Source organism: Schistocerca americana, chromosome 2, assembly GCF_021461395.2.
Source record: "Schistocerca americana isolate TAMUIC-IGC-003095 chromosome 2, iqSchAmer2.1, whole genome shotgun sequence".
In the NCBI taxonomy this organism is placed as follows: Eukaryota; Metazoa; Arthropoda; class Insecta; order Orthoptera; family Acrididae; genus Schistocerca; species Schistocerca americana.
In genome coordinates this window covers 906,701,859-906,723,366 of record NC_060120.1, presented here as the reverse complement: position 1 = coordinate 906,723,366, position 21,508 = coordinate 906,701,859, and the positions used below count along the sequence as shown (strand labels likewise).

The 21,508-nt window shown below is 43.4% G+C and overlaps 1 protein-coding gene across 2 annotated transcripts in view; it reads right to left on the bottom strand.

Moving 5' to 3' along the window:
* LOC124595918 (neither inactivation nor afterpotential protein C) overlaps nucleotides 1-21,508 on the bottom strand; it is a 386,219-nt gene that overhangs the window by 346,343 nt on the left and 18,368 nt on the right. For both annotated transcript variants that reach the window (XM_047134827.1, XM_047134829.1), the window contains exon 2: nucleotides 10,749-10,892. In XM_047134827.1, the coding sequence (XP_046990783.1) occupies nucleotides 10,749-10,863 (115 nt within the window). In that variant the 5' untranslated portion in view covers nucleotides 10,864-10,892. The remainder of the gene's footprint in view (nucleotides 1-10,748; nucleotides 10,893-21,508) is intronic.

The window sequence follows — 21,508 nt, the reverse complement described above, 5'->3', positions numbered from 1 at the left end:
ACAAAAATTTGAATTTCAGTATTTCATATAATTATTGACTCATTTAAATGTTTAAGACACTATCATATGATGTGCAATCTCACGTTAAAGGTTTAACAAATGAAGTCAAGTACTAAAGTTGTAAATTGTATATACGATATGTCTTGGGGCAACACAAGTCACGGTGAGCAGATTATTCGTACAGCATTTGAGAATGAGGGCACTCAGTGGCTTTCAACAAAGTTTACAAATAATTTCAAACCTTTTCGATAAATTTTTGTCGCTGACAATAATGAAAGATGAAATGTTTACTGCTTACTACATTCTCGTTCATGTAGTAAAGCCTCAGCACCAGGCATGACGTTTTGATTTATTACTCCTTTACTACTCACTCTGTTCGCTAAAAAGTCAGCAGACAGCATTCATGTATACCACTGAATTTACTTGCAAAATTGTATTATCGTACATTACATAGTACACGAGGTATGACGTCATAAACATCGAGAAAAGTGGAAAACCAGTTTTTCTTTAGACAAAGCCCAAACACCCAGACTAGACTCATCCAGTGTTCGATTCTTTGAAGAATCGGGGTGGGACTGTTGGTTATTGGGTAACTACTCCCAGCAGTTCGTCTTTTCTTTACTTTTCTGTTCTGATACACCTTTCAGTGGCTCTGAGCACTATGGGACTTAACTTCTGAGGTTATCAGTCCCCTAGAACTTAGAACTACGTAAACCTAACTAAACTAAGGACATCACACACATCCATGCCCGAGGCAAGATTCGAGCCAGCGACTGTAGCGCCTAGCATCGCTCGGCCACTCCGGCCGGCGTTCTGTATGTAGCAGAAAGTCATTCCATACTGGTAGTCGTGGGATAGCGATATGCACATACAGGCTGTAGTATCGTGTACGCAAGATATAAAAGAGCAGCGCATTGGCGGAGCTGACATTTGCACTCAGATGATTTATATGAATAGGTTCCGAATACAGATTAGCAGTTGGAGCTAGACGCATGGGAAATTTCATTTCGTACATCGTTAGGGAATTCAGTATTCTAAGGTCAACAGTGTCAATAGTGTACCGAGGATAGCACATTTCAGAGATTTTCTCTCACCAGGGACAACGCAATGGCCGACGGCCTTCACTTAACGACCAAGAGAAGTGGCTTTCGCATAGAGTTGTCGCTGCTAACAGACAAACAACACTAGATGGAGTAACCGCAGAGATCAATGTGGGACATACAACGAACGTTTCCGTTAGGACAGTGCGGCGAAATTTGACGTTAATGAGCTATGGAAGCAGACGACCGACGCGAGTGCATTTGCTAACAGCACGACATCGCCTTCAGTTCTCCAGAGCTGATGGTGGGGTTGAAGTGTGGCGCAGACCCCACGAAGCGATGGACGCAGGTTATCAAATGGTTCAAATGGCTCTGAGCACTATGGGACTTTAAACATCTGAGGTCATCAGTCCCCTAGAACTTGGAACTACTTGAACCTAACTAACCTAAGAACAGCACACACATCCACGCCCGAAGCAGGATTCGAACCTGCGACCGTAGCTGTCGCGCGGTTTCAAAGTGAAGCGCCTAGAACCGCTCGGCCACACTGGCCGGCCCCAGGTTATCAACAAGGCACTGCAATGTGGCGGTGGCTTCATAAGGGTTGTGGACTGTGTTTACATGTAAGTCACTGGATCCTCTGGTACAACTGAACCGATCATTGAGTGGAAATGGTTATGTTCGGCTTCTTGGAGACCATCTGCAGCCATACATCGAATTCGTGTTCCCAAACAACGATGGAATTTTTATGGATGACAATGCGTCATGCACTCGGCCATAATTGTTCGTGATTCGTCTGAAAACGTTCTGGACATTTAGAGCGAATTATTTGGCCATGGAGATTGCCCGACATGGATCGCATCGAATATTTATGGGACATAATCGAGAGTTCAGTTCGTGCAAAAAATACTGCACCAGCAACACTTTCGCAGCTATAGAAACAGGGAGTAGTAGAAGCCGACCTTGGAGAAGATCAGTTTGGATTCCGTAGAAATGTTGGAACACGTGAGGTAATACTGATACTACGACTTATCTTAGAAGATAGATTAAGGAAAGGCAAAACTACGTTTCTAGCATTTGTAGACTTACAGAAAGCTTTTGACAATGTTGACTGGAACACTCTCTTTCAATTTCTGAAGGTGGCGGGGGTCAAATATAGGGAGCAAAAGGCTATTTTCAATTTGTACAGAAAGCAGATGGCGGTTATAAGAGTCGAGGGGCGTGAAAGGGAAGCAGTGGTTTGGACGGGAGTGAGACAGGGTTGTAGCTTATCCCCGGAGTTATTCCATCTATATATTAAGCAAGCGGTAAAGAAACAAAAGAAAAATTTGGAGTAGGAATTAAAATCCATGGAGAAGACATAAAAACTTCGAGGTTTGCCGATGACATTGTAATACTATCAGAGACAGCAAAGACCTGGAAGTGTAGTTGAACGGAATGGACAGTGCCTTCAAAGGAGGATATGAGATGAACATCAACAAAAGCAAAACAGGAATAATTAAATGTAGTCGAATTAAAACAAGTGATGCTGAGTGAATTAGATTAGGAAATGAGACGATTAAAGCAGTAGATGAGTTATGCTATTTGGGGAGCAAAATAAGTGATGATGGTCTAAGTAGAGAGGATATAAAATGTAGACTGGCAATGGCAAGAAAGACGTTTCTGAAGAAGAAAAATTTGTTAACATCGAGCATAGATTTAAGTGTCAGGAAGTCGTTTCTGAAAGTATTTGTATGGGGTGTAGCCATGTATGGAAGTGAAACATGGACGATAAATAGTTTAAACAAGAAGAGAATAGAAGCTTTCGAAATGTGGTGCTACAGAAGAATGCTGAACATTAGATGGGTAGATCACGTAACTAATGAGGAGATATTGAATAAAATTGGGGAGAAGAGAAATTTGTGGCACAACTTGACTAGAAGAAGGGATCGGTTGGTAGCACATGTTCTGAGGCATCAATGGATCACCGATTTAGTACTGGAGGGCAGCGTGGAGGGTAAAAATCGTAGAGGGAGACCAAGAGATGAATACATTAAGCAGATTCAGAAGGATGTAAGTTGCAGTAGGTACTGGGAGATGAAGAAGCTTGCACAGGATAGAGTAGTATGGAAAGCTGCATCAGATCAGGCTCTGGACTGAAGACCTCAACAACAACAACAACAGAGACGGAGCTTTTCCAATGATAACTTTGATGAATCCTTGCCACTTCGAGTTGCTGCACTTAGCCTGGCAGATGAAAGTCCGACACGTTGTTAGAAGGTATCCCACTACTTTTGGCACCTCAGTGTGTTACAGAGTGTGATGAAAAAATGAAGTCCCTTATTCTTAAAGAAAACCATAGTCGTCAAAATCAGAAAAAATGCTATTTGCATACGTTTCCAACTCTGTAGCCAATCGAGCAACGTGTCTAACTGCTTGGCCCAATTTCTAGTACTTCCAGCGACTTTTCCTTGTCGCAAGGGCTGGATGGGGGTGCACTCAACTTCCTTAGGTCAACTGAGAATCTACTTGAATGAGAAATAGCTGGTCTAATGTCTAGAAAGCTCATTACAGCCGGGAGAGCTGTGTGTTGACCATATGCGTAACCATATCGCATCCTAATGACGCCTTGTGGCAGAGGATGACACGGTGTCCTGTCATCATCGCGTGGTCCTATGGGCCTGACTCTCGAGTTACTTTGACTTTGTCAACACATATCTGGAACCAAATACTTCCTGAGAGACTAGCCATAATGTCGCACGATAGCTGTTGCTGGAGATAATTAACGTGATTCCAGTCATCTCGTGCATATGAGGGCTATTCGGAAAGTAAGGTGCGCTCGGTCGCGAAATGGAAACTGCAGCGAAAATGAGACGAAGCTTTGCACAGATGTGTTGGGCAGTGCCTCCAGTACGCATACAGCCCGGTCTTTGGTCCCTCTCATGTTCATCTCTGCTCACATGAACCACTGGCTATGAAGACAACATTTTGGCACAGCCAACGAACCGCAGACCAGAGTAGAGAAGTGGTGGGTAGCACTGGCGGCTACCTTCTATGAAGAGGGTATTGGAAAGCTGGTACAACGTTACGACAGATGCCTACGTCCGAGCGTCGAGTATGTAGAAATGTAAAAGGAATGAGTTACGAACTGTTACAAATAAAACATTTTTTATTTTCACCGTGGTTTCCAATTCATGACCGGTAGTACCTTACTTTCCGAACAGCCCTCGTACTTCAGCATTTTTGTCAAAAAATCACTAAGTAGTGCGAACAGCAATTGGTTGTGCATGTGCAATTTGTCAATGGGTGTTGAAGACACCAATTCCTTTAAATGTTCCCACAGTCAGATATCTAAGGGATTAATATCATGTGACCGGGAAAACCAAATCACTGGACCTCTTAGACTGATCCATGATTCGTTTAAGGATTGTATTATTCAAAGTAAGGTAGGTAAAACGGGCCACCCCCCTCCCCCCCCCCCCCCCCCCCCCCACACACACACACACGACGAATAAATATATCGAGACCCGGCTTTCGCTAGGCTATAAAGGACAATGTGGCGAATTTAATGTCATTCGCAAGTAGTCTTTGAATTTAATAGCTGCCGAGTTATGAAACCAACTTTTGGATAACACGTCATTCTCTGATCCGTATAATCTGCATCCCGGCCATAAGGACCTATTTTTGTGAATATGGGCTACCATCGGCTGTAAAATGGAATGACGACAATGAAAATTTGTGCCAGACTGGGAATCGAACCCAGATATCCCGCTTACCGAGAGCGGTCGCCTTACCATTTGGCTATATTCGCGTACAGAGGAGACATTTTACTTGAAAGTTGCATGTCAGGCGTCGGTCCGTAAATACGACATTGCAGCGCCTGTGTTGTTCTGAAATTCTGATACAAAGTTCCTTGGGACATGCATGAATGTTCCAAGGAAGTTTGCATCGTAATTTGGTATAATACAGCCACTGCAATATCGTATAAGGATAAATGGTTTCGGTGCTTTGTTGGTAGACGTACAGGGATTGTCCAAAATTATGGGAATACCGCGAGAAATGCATGCTGCAACATAAATGCAGATGCTAGCCAAATCTACAGGTTACGCTGTTGTATTTCAAAACGAACGGCATCTCTACAATGTCCTCACTACGTTGCAAGTCTCAGTTGTGGTCGTGACAGTGTACCGTGTAATAGAGTGTGCGTTATGTCGAATCTAACTGACTTCCAATGTGGACAGATTGCTGGTTCTCGTACGGCGGATGCTTCCGCAATCAAGGGAGACGAAGTGTTTGGTGCTTTAAGAGACACTGTGTCGAAGATTTATCTCGCATACAGGGAAAGCCGAAAAAGATCATTGATAAGGCACAAAGTGAACGGAAATGTGTGTTGAATCATCGTGACGAACAATCATTTAAGAGAATTGTGTCCAAAAATTTGAGGACGAAAGCTGCAAAAGTCACTGCAGAACCATGTCAGCACCAAATCAACATGTAGGGAATACTATTATCAGGGAACGCCAGGGCGAGCTGGAATTTCAAATCTACTCATCATAGATGCAAATGCCCGAACACGTAAATCGTGGAGTAGAAGACATATAACCTGGTCTTTTCTGTAATGAAAAAATGTCGTCTGGTCGTATGAGTCTTTTTTCACACTAATTCCAACTCCTGGCCGAATTTACGTCCCAAGAGTGATACGTAGTGTGGGTTCCGTGACGATTTGGGCAATTACATCGTGGTATTCCGTGGGCCTCCCGATTACTCTGCGTTACGGCCAACGATTATGTGACCATTTCGCTGATCAGGTCCACCTCATGCATGGTACAATGTTTGTTCCACAGTATTGCTGGTTTTTTTTTTTTTTTAGTACTAGAATGAATAGTCACATCTCCCCAGACCATCGCTGTGACCGGATCTCAGTATTGCTGAGGCTTTGTGATATACTTTGGGGAGAAGGGTGGGTGATTGCTATCCACCTCCTCCATCGTTACACCTGAACTTGTCATTATTTTGCAGGAAGAAAGGTATGAGATCCCCTTGAAAACCATACATGAGCTGTATTTATCCATTGCGAGTCTATTGGAAGCCGTTTTCAATGCCAACGGTTTTCGTACATCGCATCAGGCATGGAAGAGTGTTGTGTTTTTGGTGTTTTCATGTTTTTGTCCACCTCCTGTATTTACTGAGTTCTGAAGCCTCAGAAGAGTAGGGTAAGCATCAAAGTCGATAGGCAAAAATATAATTTGATTTATTACTCATGAGCCATGATACCATGTTTTCCTGTTTAGCGATAGCAGGACGAATGGATGATCACTGCCAGCTACGTTGCTAATAATTCAAAAATGGTTCAAATGGCTCTGAGCACTATGGGACTTACCTTCTGGGGTCATCAATCCCCTAGAACTTAGAACTACTTAAACCTAACTAACCTAAGCAGTCGCGCGGTTCCAGACTGAGGCGCCTAGAACCGCTCGGCCACAACGGCCGGCCACGCGCATATGCAGCCACTGCTGTAACCAGATGGCCGCCTTGCGGCCCAGGAGTTCGTTGTATGTGTCGTCCGGTAGAACCATTTGTCCTCCGTGCGGCTGGACCGTCCGTACGTTTGCATTCAGCCTTGAATCGCCACTCGGACGTCGAAGTCTGGTGTGCAGAACTGACCATACTGTCCAATCTCCTCACTACCCCACTACAGCAGTCGCCGTTTGCATCGCAAGTATTCCCACTCAGCGATATCAATACTGATAGCTGATGCTGCCGAGTCAGCATCAGCTGTGTCTGACGCAGCTTTGTGGAGACGCGTTAGCCAGAGGTCGAGTTCGTTGACACAACGTCTCCAGCGTTGTACAGCGGCAAATATGAGGAGGTCTGCTCATTCATTAGCGTCTTGCTGACTGGTTCCTGACGTCCGTGTCTGAAATTAAACCGAAAAGCCTGAGTGGGTAGCATCTGTGCCATCCTGACCAAAAGAAGAATGGTTGTCCCTGTATTACTGGAGCTGCACGGCCTGGCTGCTGAACTGAAGCCACTGAAGGCAGCTGCTGTCTTATACGAGGAGCATCTCTTTATCACGTCAAGGTTTCCTGTGACATGTTTGTATCATGCCTGCCGTGAGCATTTCGATGCTAGTCTCCCCTTGTACCTTTTCATGTCCCAGCAATCTTTTAAGCTTGGGAACATTCAGCACGGCGTACATTCGCTACGTCGACCGGACAAATAACAGTCTGCGCTGTTTGAACCACAGAAGAGCAAGGGACCCTTACATCTAGATGTGTCCAATACAAGCGTCCTTACAACAGGATGTCAACGTATTACGGGTGTCCTTATCGTAGGACACATTATGACTCAATCTACAGTGCTATCCTAGAGCAGACAGTGAAATTGCGAACATCTTTCATACAGCTTATTCGTGCACCTCACGGGAGTTGTCTGTAACATCAGCAGTCATCCATCCGTCTGCTAACGTGGTGCACCTCTGGGTAGAGACTGTATACTATATCTTCACGAGTGTAGCGATCTCTGACAGGCTCAAGGAATCAGGATGTTGCGCGGCGTACTTAGGTTTGGACAGAACTATGGCCACCATACAAACTGTCCCTTCCTCTGATCCTGCTACCGATCCTGTTGCCATGGCTACTACTCGTGCTGATGTTCCTCGTAGTACAGACCCTTTGTCACGTGATCTAAAGACGATCTAATTAAGTCGACTTAGTTCCGGATTATGGCGAGACTGTTGCTGGCTTCGCACATTTGCTATGCATTTACATGATTGGAAATTACATTGTGTTTTACATCATGGACAATCAGTCTTTTCTTATCGGGATACATTTTCAGTCGTAGCTAATGTGGGAACGATAGATCCTTTTTTGACCTTTTCACTTTCTTCAAAGCACGCGAGAATCAGTATCTACACTACTGGCCATTAAAATTGCTACACCACGAAGATATCGTGCTGCAGACGCGAAATTTAACCGACAGGAAGAAGATGCCGTGATATGCAAATGATTAGCTTTTCAGAGCATTCACACAAGGTTGGCGCCAGTGGCGACACCTACAACGTGCTGACGTGAGGAAAGTTTCTAACCGATTTCTCATACACAAACAGCAGTTGACTAGCGTTGCCTGGTGAAACGTTGTTGTGATGCCTCGTGTAAGGAGGAGAAATGCGTACCATCACGTTTCCGTCTTTGATAAAGGTTGGATTGTGGCCTATCGCGATTGTGGTTTATCGTATCGCGACATTGCTGCTCGCGTTGGTCGAGATCCTATGACTGTTAGCAGAATATGGAATCCGTGGGTTGAGGAGGGTAATACGGAACCGTGCTGGATCCCAACGGCCTCGTATCACTAGCAGTCGAGATGACTGGCATCTTATCCGCATGGCTGTAATGGATCGTGCAGCCATGTCTCGATCCCTGAGTCAACAGATGGAGACGTTTGCAAGACAACAACCATATGCACGAACAATTCGACGACGTTTGCAGCAGCGTGGACTATCAGCTCGGAGACCATAGCCGTGGTTACCCTTGACGCTGCACCACAGACAGGAGCGCCTGCGATGGTTATTCAACGCAACGACGAACCTGGGTGCACGAATGGGAAAACATCATTTTTTCGGATGAGTCCAAGTTCTGTTTACAGAATCGTGATGGTCGCGTCCGTGTTTGGCGACATCGCGATGAACGCACATTGGAAGCGCGTACTCGTCATCGCCATACTGGCGTATCACCCGGCGTGATGGTATGGGGTGCCATTGGTTACACGTCTCGGTCACCTCTTGTTCGCATTGACGGCACTTTGAACAGTGGACGTTACGTTTCAGATGTGTTACGACCCGTGGCTCTACCCTTCATTCGATCCCTGCGAAACCCTACATTTCAGTAGGATAATGCACGACCGCATGTTGCAGGTCCTGTACGGGCCTTTCTGGATACAGAAAATGTTCGACTGTTGCCCTGGCCAGCACATTCTCCAGATCTCTCACCAACTAAAAACGTCTGGACAATGGTGGCCCAGCAACTGGCTCGTCACAATACGCCAGTCACTACTTTTGATGATCTGTGTTATGATGTTGAAGCTGCATGGGAAGCTGTACCTGTACACGCCATCCAATCTCTGTTTGACTCAATGGCCAGGCGTATCAAGGACGTTATTACGGCCTGAGGTGGTTGTTCTGGGTACTGATTTCTCAGGATCTATGCACCCAAATTGCCTGAAAATGTAATCACACGTCAATTCTAGTATAATATATTTGTCCAATGAATACCCGTTTATCATCTGCATTTCTTCTTGGTGTAGCAATTTTAATGGCGAGTAGTGTATTTCTAAGTTAATCAGCCAATAGCTTATCTCAATGCTGTTCTAATTGTAAGACAATGCTTGAGAAATTAATAATAGAATTTCGCAATTTTATCTTGTCTGTCATACCAGATGAGGACATAAAGCACGTGGTCTGTTGAACTGTGTTTATCCATGAAACCCGTTTTCCTGTGTTTGCACTTTGGTCATTATATTGCATGTAACTATTATTCACTTCCTGGTCTTTGATGATTGAATCTTTCCCACGGATTCTATATCGCCACATGTGATCATTTGTGAACTACATACTGAAGTGTTGGCAGAAGAGCCAACACTGTGTTGCTAGAGGAGGCCGAAATGCACGCGTTTAATTACGCGCTGACTGGCGTGAGGTCTGGAACATTACAAGGAAATGAGAACTTAGAAGAACGGACGCAGTTGCTGTAATACTTAACTTTAATCCATAATTGTAGAACATCTCTCTTGACTGTACATGCATTAATATAATCTCAATTTAACTGGTAATGGTGCCTTGCTAGGTCGTAGCAAATGGCGTAGCTGAAGGCTATGCTAACTATCGTCTCGGCAAATGAGAGCTCATTTGTCACTGTAGCATCGCTAGCAAAGTCGGCTGTACAACTGGGGCGAGTGCTATGACGTCCCTCTAGACCTGCCGTGTGGTGGCGCTCGGTCTGCAATCACTGACAGTGGCGACACGCGGGTCCGACGTATACTAACGGACCGCGACCGATTTAAAGGCTACCACCTAGCAAGTGTGGTGTCTGGCGGTGACACCACACATACTGATAACGCATTTCATTTGCTTTAATTGCACTAAAAGCTCGGGCGAAGCAGGCTGAATTACGCAAGGTCCACGATTATGTGTTGTGAGAATTTTCAGCGAAAAACGTAAGTCTACGATACTGTCAAACTTCGATACAAGTGTCCGTAGGAACGGAGCCTTCGACATATTTTCTGATACCACGCATGTTCAGGATTTTTTTCGTATATTGCAAGGTAGCGCAGGGCAAAGGTAGGAAAAGCATTTGCCTGGCACAAATTGTGTCTGTAAGATAAATTTTCTTTCCATACGCAGTCAGAAGATGCATGATGACTACATTGAGGATTCTGATTTTAGTTTTGCCTTGGTTAACTTTGTTTAAAGTACCCTGTCTTTTGTTGCGTTGTGCGAAAGGTCTTTTCACCCCGAAAGTTAGTCATTAGAGTGAGATTGCGTTTAGTTACATAGGGTCAAATTTAATGTATAGGGGTAACATTTCACGTCATAAAACGAGGGCTACTTTCTCACATGAATTCCCACGTTGAAGTTATATAGGCTTTGAACAGGTCCAGAGCGCTGGCGACAGCTAAATATGACACAAAGACCTCCCAGTAATAACAGTGCTCTCTCAGCGCAGCCTCACTTACCGGCCTGCGTGTCGACGGCCTCGAAGACCTCGCTGTAGACGCCGCGGCCGATGCGGTCCCCCAGCTGATAGCGGTCCCCGGGGTCCGGCAGCAGCTCGAACCTGATGTCCGCCATCTCGGAGGAGCTGCTACACGCCCGGCAAACTGCGCAACACGGGAGAGAAGTCAGGCGAGAGGTGGCGAGGCACCGCGAGAAATGCAGGCAAGTACAGGCGCTGCAGTACGACAATCGGAAACGTCGGCTGAAGAAAGTGCTAAACCTCAGTCTACTAAAGATTAGTGTAATCACGTTACCTGTTATGTTTTCGAATGTACCAGATACTGGAAACAAGTTGTTCCGTATGTGCTGCTAGAAAACGGTGTCTATTACATTAATTGATTTGTAGTGTAGTATTCTTGTCCTTAAACTTAACAAAACGTTTAGGGTTTATGGGTATAAGTGCATATATTTCTGTTGGTTACTGAGGACGGTGTACTGAGCAACATCAATATTTACACCATTTGTATACTAATGATTATAAATATTACAAGTTGTATGTTTTTAGCTTGGTTAATACCTATAAGTAAATGTCGCAAGAGCAAGTCATGAATGCTTATGTTCCCCTGAACAGTAGGTCACGTATTGAAATGTGGACGCGAGGACGCAAAACGATTAGTCTATACTGACAGACACAGCCCACGTAGCGGTGCAGTTATGGCTGTGGAAGACTGTTAGACGCATAGAAAAAAACAGCCCGTACACATACGTGCGTACATACTAAGGTACCACATATTTAAAAAATCCGCACTTGTATCCGTTACACGCTGTGTAGCTGGCAATACCTCAGAATTCACCTACCTCAGAATTCGTCCTCATGCGTTAGCACTTTCTTCCACCGACCTCTTCAATTGAAACACAAAATACGAAGCATGCACATGTTATGAAACTTGTAAGAAACGCAAGCAGATCCTGACGTCATCACCACCACCATCACAGTCATTCGATTTCTGCTGCTGCTGCTCATCTAGAGATTTCTGCGAATCACATTCAGCTACGTGCAGCCAAGTGTCCATGTGACTTCTGCATGTTTCTAATATCATCTACTCACCTTCCGGAATGTCAGCATCTCGGTGTTTTGTTCTTTCTACGAATCCAGCATAAAACTTTCTTAGCCATTCTACCATCCATTCGCCCAGTTATGTGCCTCATACATTTCCATTCTCTACGGCCTTACCTATGCCTTACACTTCAGTCTGTTTCCTGATACATTTGTTTCTTTCCAAGTGTCGTCTAGTAATTCCTAACTCACTGCTCGCTCAGAAACCACAACTTTTTTCAGTGGTTTTTGTGTCAGAAACCCATATCTCACTGCAATAAGTCAAACCTGGTACTATCTACTAAGTGTAAATTCTCCTTTTCAAACACATGAACACGCAGTTCCATTAAGTTTATCATAAGCACTGCATTCCATTCTTACTCTTCTATTTTGTCAGTAACTGTCTGATCAGTGCCCGCATCTCGTGGTCGTGCGGTAGCGTTCTCGCTTCCCACGCCCGGGTTTCCGGGTTCGATTCCCGGCGGGGTCAGGGATTTTCTCTGCCTCGTGATGGCTGGGTGTTGTGTGCTGTCCTTAGGTTAGTTAGGTTTCAGTAGTTCTAAGTTCTAGGGGACTGATGACCATCGATGTTAAGTCCCATAGTGCTCAGAGCCATTTGAACCATTTTTGTCTGATCAGTAATTTACTTCAGGCGACCTAAACACGACAATTCATTAACTCAGTCTACAACTTCGTCCTTAATTTCTATTTTTTTTAGTTCTTGGTGATATCGGTTACACGGACAATACGACGTGATATAAGATACATTTCTGTGTCTGATACGGGTAAACCAGTAGTAGCAGATCACCAGCGGGAAAATTCTCCTTTCGAAGCACAAAAAGATGAAAATGCTCCTATTATAAAAAGGTTCAGACTGAAAAGTGGGTAGCACCTACCTCTTTCTATCTTTCTCAGCACCCTTAAAAATTTGCCAGAAATTTTGGCATGTGAACATATTCGCACACTTCTTAACATGCAACTCACCTCCCACTCGCACAAGCTCCCCTACGCTCTGCCTCACTACTCCATAGCTGTAAGTTGCTCTTACCCATCCATTCCCACTTACCCAGTCTCATTCATTCGTTCAGCCCAAGTCTTTATCTCTTTATGTCTCTCTAACTGTCACTGTCTCCTGTCTCACTGCCACAGTCTCCTTCCTTCTGTCCTACTACTACTACTACTACTACTGCTGTCTCTTTCACTCTCACTGTCTCCCTCTTGCTCTCTCTTACTACTACTACCTCATTCATTTCTTCCCACTGCTGCTGCCTCTTCACACTGCTACTCTATCTTTCTTCCTCGTTGTCATTGTCATAGACGCTGTTTCCCATTGTCACTGGCTCTCACCCACTTCCGGTTTCTCCCCCTCTTTATTCCTCTCCCAATGGCACTGTCTCCTTCACTCTTTTACTAGCACCGTCACTGTCACTGTCAACTATATTCCACTGCCACTGTGTCCCATAAAATTGTGGGAATATGTTCACATACAAAAAATTTTGGTAGCATTTTAAAAGTAGCTGAGGAAGGTAGAATGAGGCTCCTGGCAAAGAATTTTTCAATCAGAGACTTTTAATTCAAACAGCAGTATATTCGCCTTTTTGTACTGTGGCACGGTTATTTATCCGCTCGTTCTTTCAGTTTCCTTTAAAGCAGGGCATGTTACTCATACGAAAAGAACTCTATGGGTCAGTAAAATTTTTATGGTTTACGTATCTGAAATTTAAATAACGTAAACCTAATTTTACACTTCAGATCACATTTTACATGAACAAAAATTTGACATGTGCTTCAATACTACAATATGGTGTTCCATTCATTCAGCTCTGGCAAGTTCCATATCCGTTGTTGGCAACAAAATATGATGCACACCCAACTAGGATAAGAATAGGCTGACAACGCTACAATGAACACAGTGCGGCTCGAATCGCAGAACAAATAGACAGCCTAGCCTTCGACGTTGTTAAGATTCTGGTACACACAGTAATGTATGATACTACCCTTAGGTCCACGTGCTCGTCACAATGAAAGTGACATACAGACATAGGCACCTGTAGATAAATGTACGATGGAAACCAATAACGCTAGACCGGATGCACATACAGGCAAGATTTGCAAATCCTTCTTAGTGTACAAGCCTAATGGAGTTCAAAAAATGGGTTCAAATGGCTCTGAGCACTATGGGACTTAACATCTGAGGTCATCAGTCCCCTAGAACTTAGAACTACTTAAACCTAACTAACCTAAGGACATTACACACACCCATGCTCGAGGCAGGATTCGAACCTGCGACCGTAGCAGTCGCGCTGTTCCGGACTGAAGTGCCAGAACCGCTCGGCCACCGCGGCCGGCAATGGAGTTCAACGCTCGTTCACATCATATCTGCTGTAGGCTCGTTCATCCGAGGCTGTGTCGCTGGAATTTTCGAAATCGAACTCTATGGCTTACTTGGCGTTTGAGGGCCTCTATATATGGCGTTTGGGGCTGTTTGCTTACGGATGGAATGTGACTGGAAGTCAATGTTTTTACAATGCTTGTGACCTCTTACTGGACTGACAAAAGCACGCCTTTACCTAAGTTATATTTCATAATTAGTTCATTACACAGCTATATCAATGTTTCCACTCAATCTCCGGTTCGAGTCGTTTCACTTAATATGAACTAACCGAAAGTCTGACACTTACGGAAGTATGCCGGGTGTTTAGAAATCAGCATCGAATTTTTAAGGCTTTGCTACATTTATTACATTCAACTTACGATTATAAATGATACATCAAACGAAAGAGCAACTTAAACAATTTTGCTTTGCATAGTGTTGTTTGTGTACCTATGCGCATGAGCGTGTGCGTTTCGTGTGCCTTCCTTTAGAAAGTGCTAGTAGCAAAGATGGTGGCTAGAGAACAGAAAGACTTTCATTTTCACAGTTTTCAAGGATTGAATCTGTTGTTACAGTGCAACGTACATTCTGTATTAAGTTCCGTTGTAATCCTCGAAGTGATAACAACATCCACAAATGCTATCATCAGTTTGAAGACGCCGGCTGTCTACGCAAAGAAAAGAGTACTAGATGACTAAGAGTGACTGCAGAATATGTTGAGCGATAGAGAGACTCTCTCACGCGCAGCTCCTAGAATTCACTGCGGATGTCTAGCACTTCCAGAGAAGTCTCTCTCTCTCTCTCTCTCTCTCTCTCTCTGTGTGTGTGTGTGTGTGTGTGTGTGTGTTTGTGGATACTTTTAAGGAGACACTTAAAACGTCCTTACGGTTTTAGTTGTTACAAGCTCTAAAGTCTATACACTACGCGTTATGTGCCAATTTTGCAAATGAAATGTTGCTGCATGAGGATGAAGATATTCTGGATTGTCTTGTATTCTGCAATGAATCGACATTTCACTTAAGTGGAAAAGTGAACAGACATAATAGGAGCGTCTGGAGGCCAGCGTACCTCAACGAGACGGTACAGTTGCAACGAGACTTTCCTAAATTGATTTTTTTCTGTGCCATTTTAGGTGAAGTAACAGTAACTGGCGTTTCTTGTCCTGCTGATCTGGAAGCAGCTGAACCACAGAACTTTATTTGGCTGAAGAATGGTGCGCTGCCTCACTGGCATAATTCAATGCACGGTAGGTTAAACGACGTTGTGCCCGACCCCTGGACTGACGGCAAGGCCTCCATATTCACCCGATCCGCGTCATGCGAATTTTACCTTTGAAGGGTCATAAAGGATGATATGTATGTGCCTGATCTACTCGTCTTAAGAAACGAGACTGAAGCAGTTTTTGCAACAATTACTCCAGACACACTGATCAAGATGTTGGAAGAACTCGCTCATGGACTCGATGTGTACCATTTGACGAGTGGTGCTCACATTGAACACTTGTTAACTGCTCTTTCATTTGATGCATTATTTGTAATGGTAAGTTGAATATAATAAATGCTATAAAGCCTTAAAACCCCGAAATTTATTTTGAAACACCCGTATATGTTTTCCCTTTGGGTTTGAGTGTTTTAATTTACGAGCTTTTCCAGCCATATCGGCTACACATATACAATGATTGCTTAATGTTTTAGATAACCTTCCTTATTTCAAGGAAAGGCTAATAAACAGTATAAATGGTTCAAATGGCTCTGAGCACTATGGGACTCAACTTCTGAGGTCATTAGTCCCCTAGAACTTAGAACTAGTTAAACCTAACTAACCTAAGGACATCACACACATCCATGCCCGAAGCAGGATTCGAACCTGCGACCGTAGCGGTCGCGCGGTTCCAGACTGCAGCGCCTAGAACCGCACGGCCACTTCAGCCGGCAACAAACAGTATATTTCAAGGAATGAAGCATTTTCGGAATTCATGTTTTTGTTTACTTAAACACGAATTTTCCGTAATTCTTAACTGGATGTGGCATTTTGGTTGGTTTGAAAGATTGACAACTGGTGTTACATTATAGATCTGTGTTTCAACTAATAGTTACCCGCGGCTGCGTTCGTGTATCCGTATTTTTGACATGCTAAGTAATGGTGAGTAAGAAAACTAATGATTTGTACACACGTGGATGCATAGTGATGTACATATGGATCATATTCAAACACAGCCTCACTAAAAGCTTCCCGCTTCCTACTGTGTACAGCATGTAAATGACGCCATCGCTGTAAGTCTTCAAGCGTCTCAGAAGATACGAGAGACGCGTGAAGCTCAGCGTCTAAAATGCGGCAAAGTAGTGACCGTCCTAATGTCCTGGCCGCATGAAGTTCTGCATCTAAGTTTCAGCTGATCTGAGATTGCTTCGAGGTTTTTGGGTTCGAGCGACTTTTGCAGCACAGTGTTTCCTAGAAGTACGTGCTAAATCAGACTTACTTTTGCGCGGGATATTGTAAAATAAATATTATTAAAAATATGTTTCTTAAGGATTTCCTGGCGTATTAGTTTTAAATACGGTTCTAGGACTTTCTGTTGGATTTTATTATCATATCTTCACAATATTTCGCTGTAAGAACTGTCCACATTCGCCAGGTTCGCTTGTTTTTAAAGTTTCAGAAACAACGCACAGGAGCAGAAACTGGATTCGCACTATCACGGACTAATCTGTAACAATCAAGAGTCGCCGACCTCCTCCCAAGCGTTCTTTGCATCCCTCTCGTGAATATTGTATTAAAAAATAACAATACTAACAAAATTATACAACTTTATAAAGTAGCCTATGTTTTTCCTGAGGATTCAGACTATCTTCATACCAGATTTCATCGAAATCGGTTCAGGAATTTAGTCGTGGAAACGTAACAGACAGTTACTTTCACATTTACAACATTAGAATGGATAAGTGAAAAATTACTTTTTGTTGAAATATATTAAATTTCTCTCTCTTTCTCCACGCTAGTTTGCACCCATTGCCGGTAATTCCATTACGATAAATGCTGACGTGACGAGAAGGAAAAACATGTAAGATACATATTTTAAAATTTGTTTGATGATTTCAACAATTCCCTTTTAAACATATGCTGTTTGCTGCCGGACTTTTTTTTTTTTTTTTTTTTTTTTTTTTTTTTTTTTTTTTTTTGGAGAAATGTTTGTCATCATACGTTAATTTTCTTTGAATTTCTTTAATTAATATAGTTTCATAACACGAATCATCGTTGCAGATTTGTATATCGCATTGGATTTAATGTGAGGATCACTTTTCATCCCGTCAAATAATTTCTTCCGTTCACACGCTGCTAAGTTTCTTGACAGTCTGATCCAGACACAAATTTCAGTATTACCACACACCTGTTCATAAATATGAACGAAAAACTGGTCTAAAAGCTATGAGTTGGCACTTAGTAAAATAATGATGTGAAACCAGCAATAACAATGATGAGAAATGATAACAGAATTCCGTAATCAATAATGATTTAACAATGACAAAACGCTGGAATCTTTCCGTTCAGAACTGAATGCGCAGGACTGCGTTGACTGTTTTCGGTCGTTTTATTTCACATACTTGTTTCACTCGAAAGAAATAAATGAATGAATAATGATCTAACAGATACATAAAACTACAATCGAATGAGTCGATTGTAATCGACTGTTTTCATTCCGTTGTTTGCATCACTACCTACACTTATTCCTAGCTGCAAATTGAACGGCGTTTGGGTTAATGAAATAATCCGCAAAGCTGTTTTTATACGGAACCGCTAAATTTGTTTGCAGTATAAGCAAGTTTACAAAAAATAATAATTAATTTTTTTAGTTCACTAAACTGGCTTAACAATAAAAAAGGACACACAAACGACCAGATTTGAAAATCAGAAAGTAAGGGGAAGTAACTTACTTTTTTAATAATTGTTCTGAATTTTTAAAAATTTGTTTCATATTTATGTATATTGTACCTAATGTTTTACTGAACCCATCTTGTGATTTGACGTGCAACACTGCGGTGGTCCCTAGGTGGTGGGGGGAGGCAAGACTTGGGGTATGGAGTATTTGTAATGTTTTGGAAGACAAATGGTGACTTGTAAGTAGTCGTAAAAAAGTTGCAGTTCTGATTTGTTAAAACCTGCGTAATACCGGCCTTTAAATTATTTTCTTGGAAGAAAAACAGCTGACTATATTTTTTTCTTTCCCTGCGAGGGTGGGGGGGGGGGGGGAGCCGTAGTTCGATTGCCCCGGGGCGTGGGCGCCCTTGAAGCGCAGTATTCCAGCGTCGAAACATCATTCTCAATGCAATATATTCCACTTGTTATCCCGGAAATTTTTTGCAATGGCTTTAGTCTTGTTGCTTGTATAGGTAAGCGTTTATCCGACGTGACGCGCTTGTATTGTCGTGTACGTGATGTTTCAGTCTCATTATTACAGTACAAATCACACTGACGAGCTAAACCATAACGACTACTGCCCACCACGAGATATTGTGCCGCTTGGCGGCACTGGGGCACGTGACGCGTACCGCGTATGACATACGTATAACGGTAGCAGAGACGAATGGATAATCATTCTAAGCGATATGAGCCACAGATAGGGAAATGCTGTGTCCTAAGCAACTTTGACGAAGGCCGATTCAAATGGCCAGGCGCGTGGGAAGGGGCATCTCGGAAACTGTGGAGCTGGTCGGCTGTTCACGTGCTGCGGTCGCGAACGTCTTTGAAAGCTGGTTAACGACGGTGAATCACGAGTAGGTGAGAAGGAGTTCGACGTCTGTGCCTTTTCACACAACGCGGAGATTTGGAGGTATGTCCGCTCTGTAAAGCAGGATAGGCGGTGATCCGAGGCTTTTTGCGCATGATGCTATAGTATGTCGAGAGGTTGTAACAATGGAAAATTGTACTGAAATGCAGGAGGGTCTGCAACGAATTGACGCATGGTGCAGGGAATCGCAATTGACTCTCAATGCAGACAAGTATAATGTGCTGCGAATACATAGGAAGAAGGAGCCTTTATCATTTAGCTACAATGTAGCATGTCAGCAACTGGAAGTAGTTATATCGATAAATTGTCTGGGAGTAGGCATTAGGAGTGATCTAAAATGGAATGACCACATAAAATTAATCGTCGATAAAGCATATGCCAGACTGAGATTCACTGGAAGAATCCTAAGGAAATGCAGTCCGAAAACAATGGAAGTAGGGTACAGTACACTTGTTCGCCCACTGCTTGAATACTGCTCACCAGTGTGGGAACCGTACCAGATAGGGTTGATAGAAGAGATAAAGAAGATCCAACAGAGAGCAGCGGGCTTCGTTACAGGATCATTTAGTAATCGCGAAAGCGTTACGGAGATGATACATAAACTCCAGTGGAAGACTCTGCTAGAGAGACGCTCAGTAGCTCGGTACGGGCTTTTGTTGAAGTTTCGAGAACATACCTTCACCGAGGAGTCAAGCAGCATATCGCTCCCTCCTACGTATATCTCGCGAAGAGACCATGACTATAAAATCAGAGAGATTAGAGCCCACACAGAGGCATACGAACAATCTTTCTTTCCACGAACATTACGAGACTGAAATAGAAGGGAGAACCGATAGAGGTACTCAAGGTACCCTCCGCCACACAACGTCATGTGGCTTGCGGAGTGTGGATGTAGATGTAGATGTGCCTGACCTGACTACAGAGTACGATGATGGTGCAGACAAAAGTCTTTTGTTGATCATGGGGTTCCGCACCAGACAACCCCTGCACGTTCCCCTATTGATCCAACTAAGTCATCAATTACGACTCGCAGCTGGCACTGAATTATCGAGATTCGACCGTCGATCAATGGAAAAGTGTCGCCTGGTTTGATAAGTCACGTTTATTCTTACACCAAGTCGATGGTTGTGTCTGGATATGACGTCATCCAGGTGAATGGCTGCTCGAAACATGCACAGTGCCACGGATGATGGTAGTGGGCAAGTGTTATGCCATGAGGGACGTTCACTTAGATCATCCATTCGATCTATGGCAGTAATTGAAGGCACCACGGATGGCGGTGCGCTTCGTGAACATTATTGTCGATACCCTGCATCCCTTCATTCTTGATGTCTTCCCCGACTGCAATGGTACATACCTCCGAAAACCTTCCAAGGACGTATTGAATCCATGTCACACAGAATCGCTGCTACATTGCATTCCAAAGGTGGAGCGATGCGCTGTTGAGCAGGTGCTCACAGTGTTTGGTTCTTCAATGCATTGCCCAATGTTGTTTGAAAATTTAACAGGAAATCTATTTCCTTACATTAGTGCTAATTCGTTTTTAGTTGGGCAGGGAAATTTTCGCCTTATACGAGTGGAGCATGTACGTAATCGTCAGCGCAGTAATATAGCTAAATTGTGTGAAGCCCTGTTCGGATACCAGTTTAATTATGTAATGGAAATGTCTGCTGTGGACTCGCGACTGAAATGTTTTCTAATAATTATTCAGTTTCTTTCCATTTTTGGAAAATACTATGCGCTCCTACTGTTCCAGGCTCAATGTGATTTTCACTGCTTTTCATAAAAATGAACACGTATTATTTTAGTTACGAACGGTAATCATAAAGTCGTAACTATCACCTCAGAAGTTAAGTAATTAATTTTTTTTATCACTTGTGAAGCCATCGTACAACTGTCTGATGAATCGGTACTGAAAATATGACACCACCACTGTCCAGATGTGTGATATTTTTAGCGCAACATGGTTACGGACTACATTATTCGATGTATGTGTCGAGTGACTAGGGCCTCCCGTTGGGTAGACCGTTCGCCGGGTGCAAGTCTTTCGATTTGATGCCACTTCGGCGACTTGCGCGTCGATGGGGATGAAATGATGATGATTAGGACACCACAACACCCAGTCCCTGAGTCGAGAAAATCTCCGACCCAGCCGGGAATCGAACCCGGGCCCTTAGGATTTACATTCTGTCGCGCTGACCACTCAGCTACCGGTGGCGGACTCATTATGCGATTATAAAATACTATAAAACAAGGAAATCAATCAATAAATCGCAATACCACACCTACTGTCAACCATATAAAATATTTATATTGTCCTCTAATATAACATACCTAAGAGCCATTAGCACAGACATAAGGAAACAACAGCAGCACCATTCACTGTCAAAGATGAAACTCTTCTGTTGGTGTGTTATACTCTCAAGGCACAGGTGTAAGCTAAAGGTCGCCGCTTTCACCTATCAAAGATAGTAGTTTCATGCAACGCGTATGTCACAGCCCCCAACGAAATTACTATCATAAA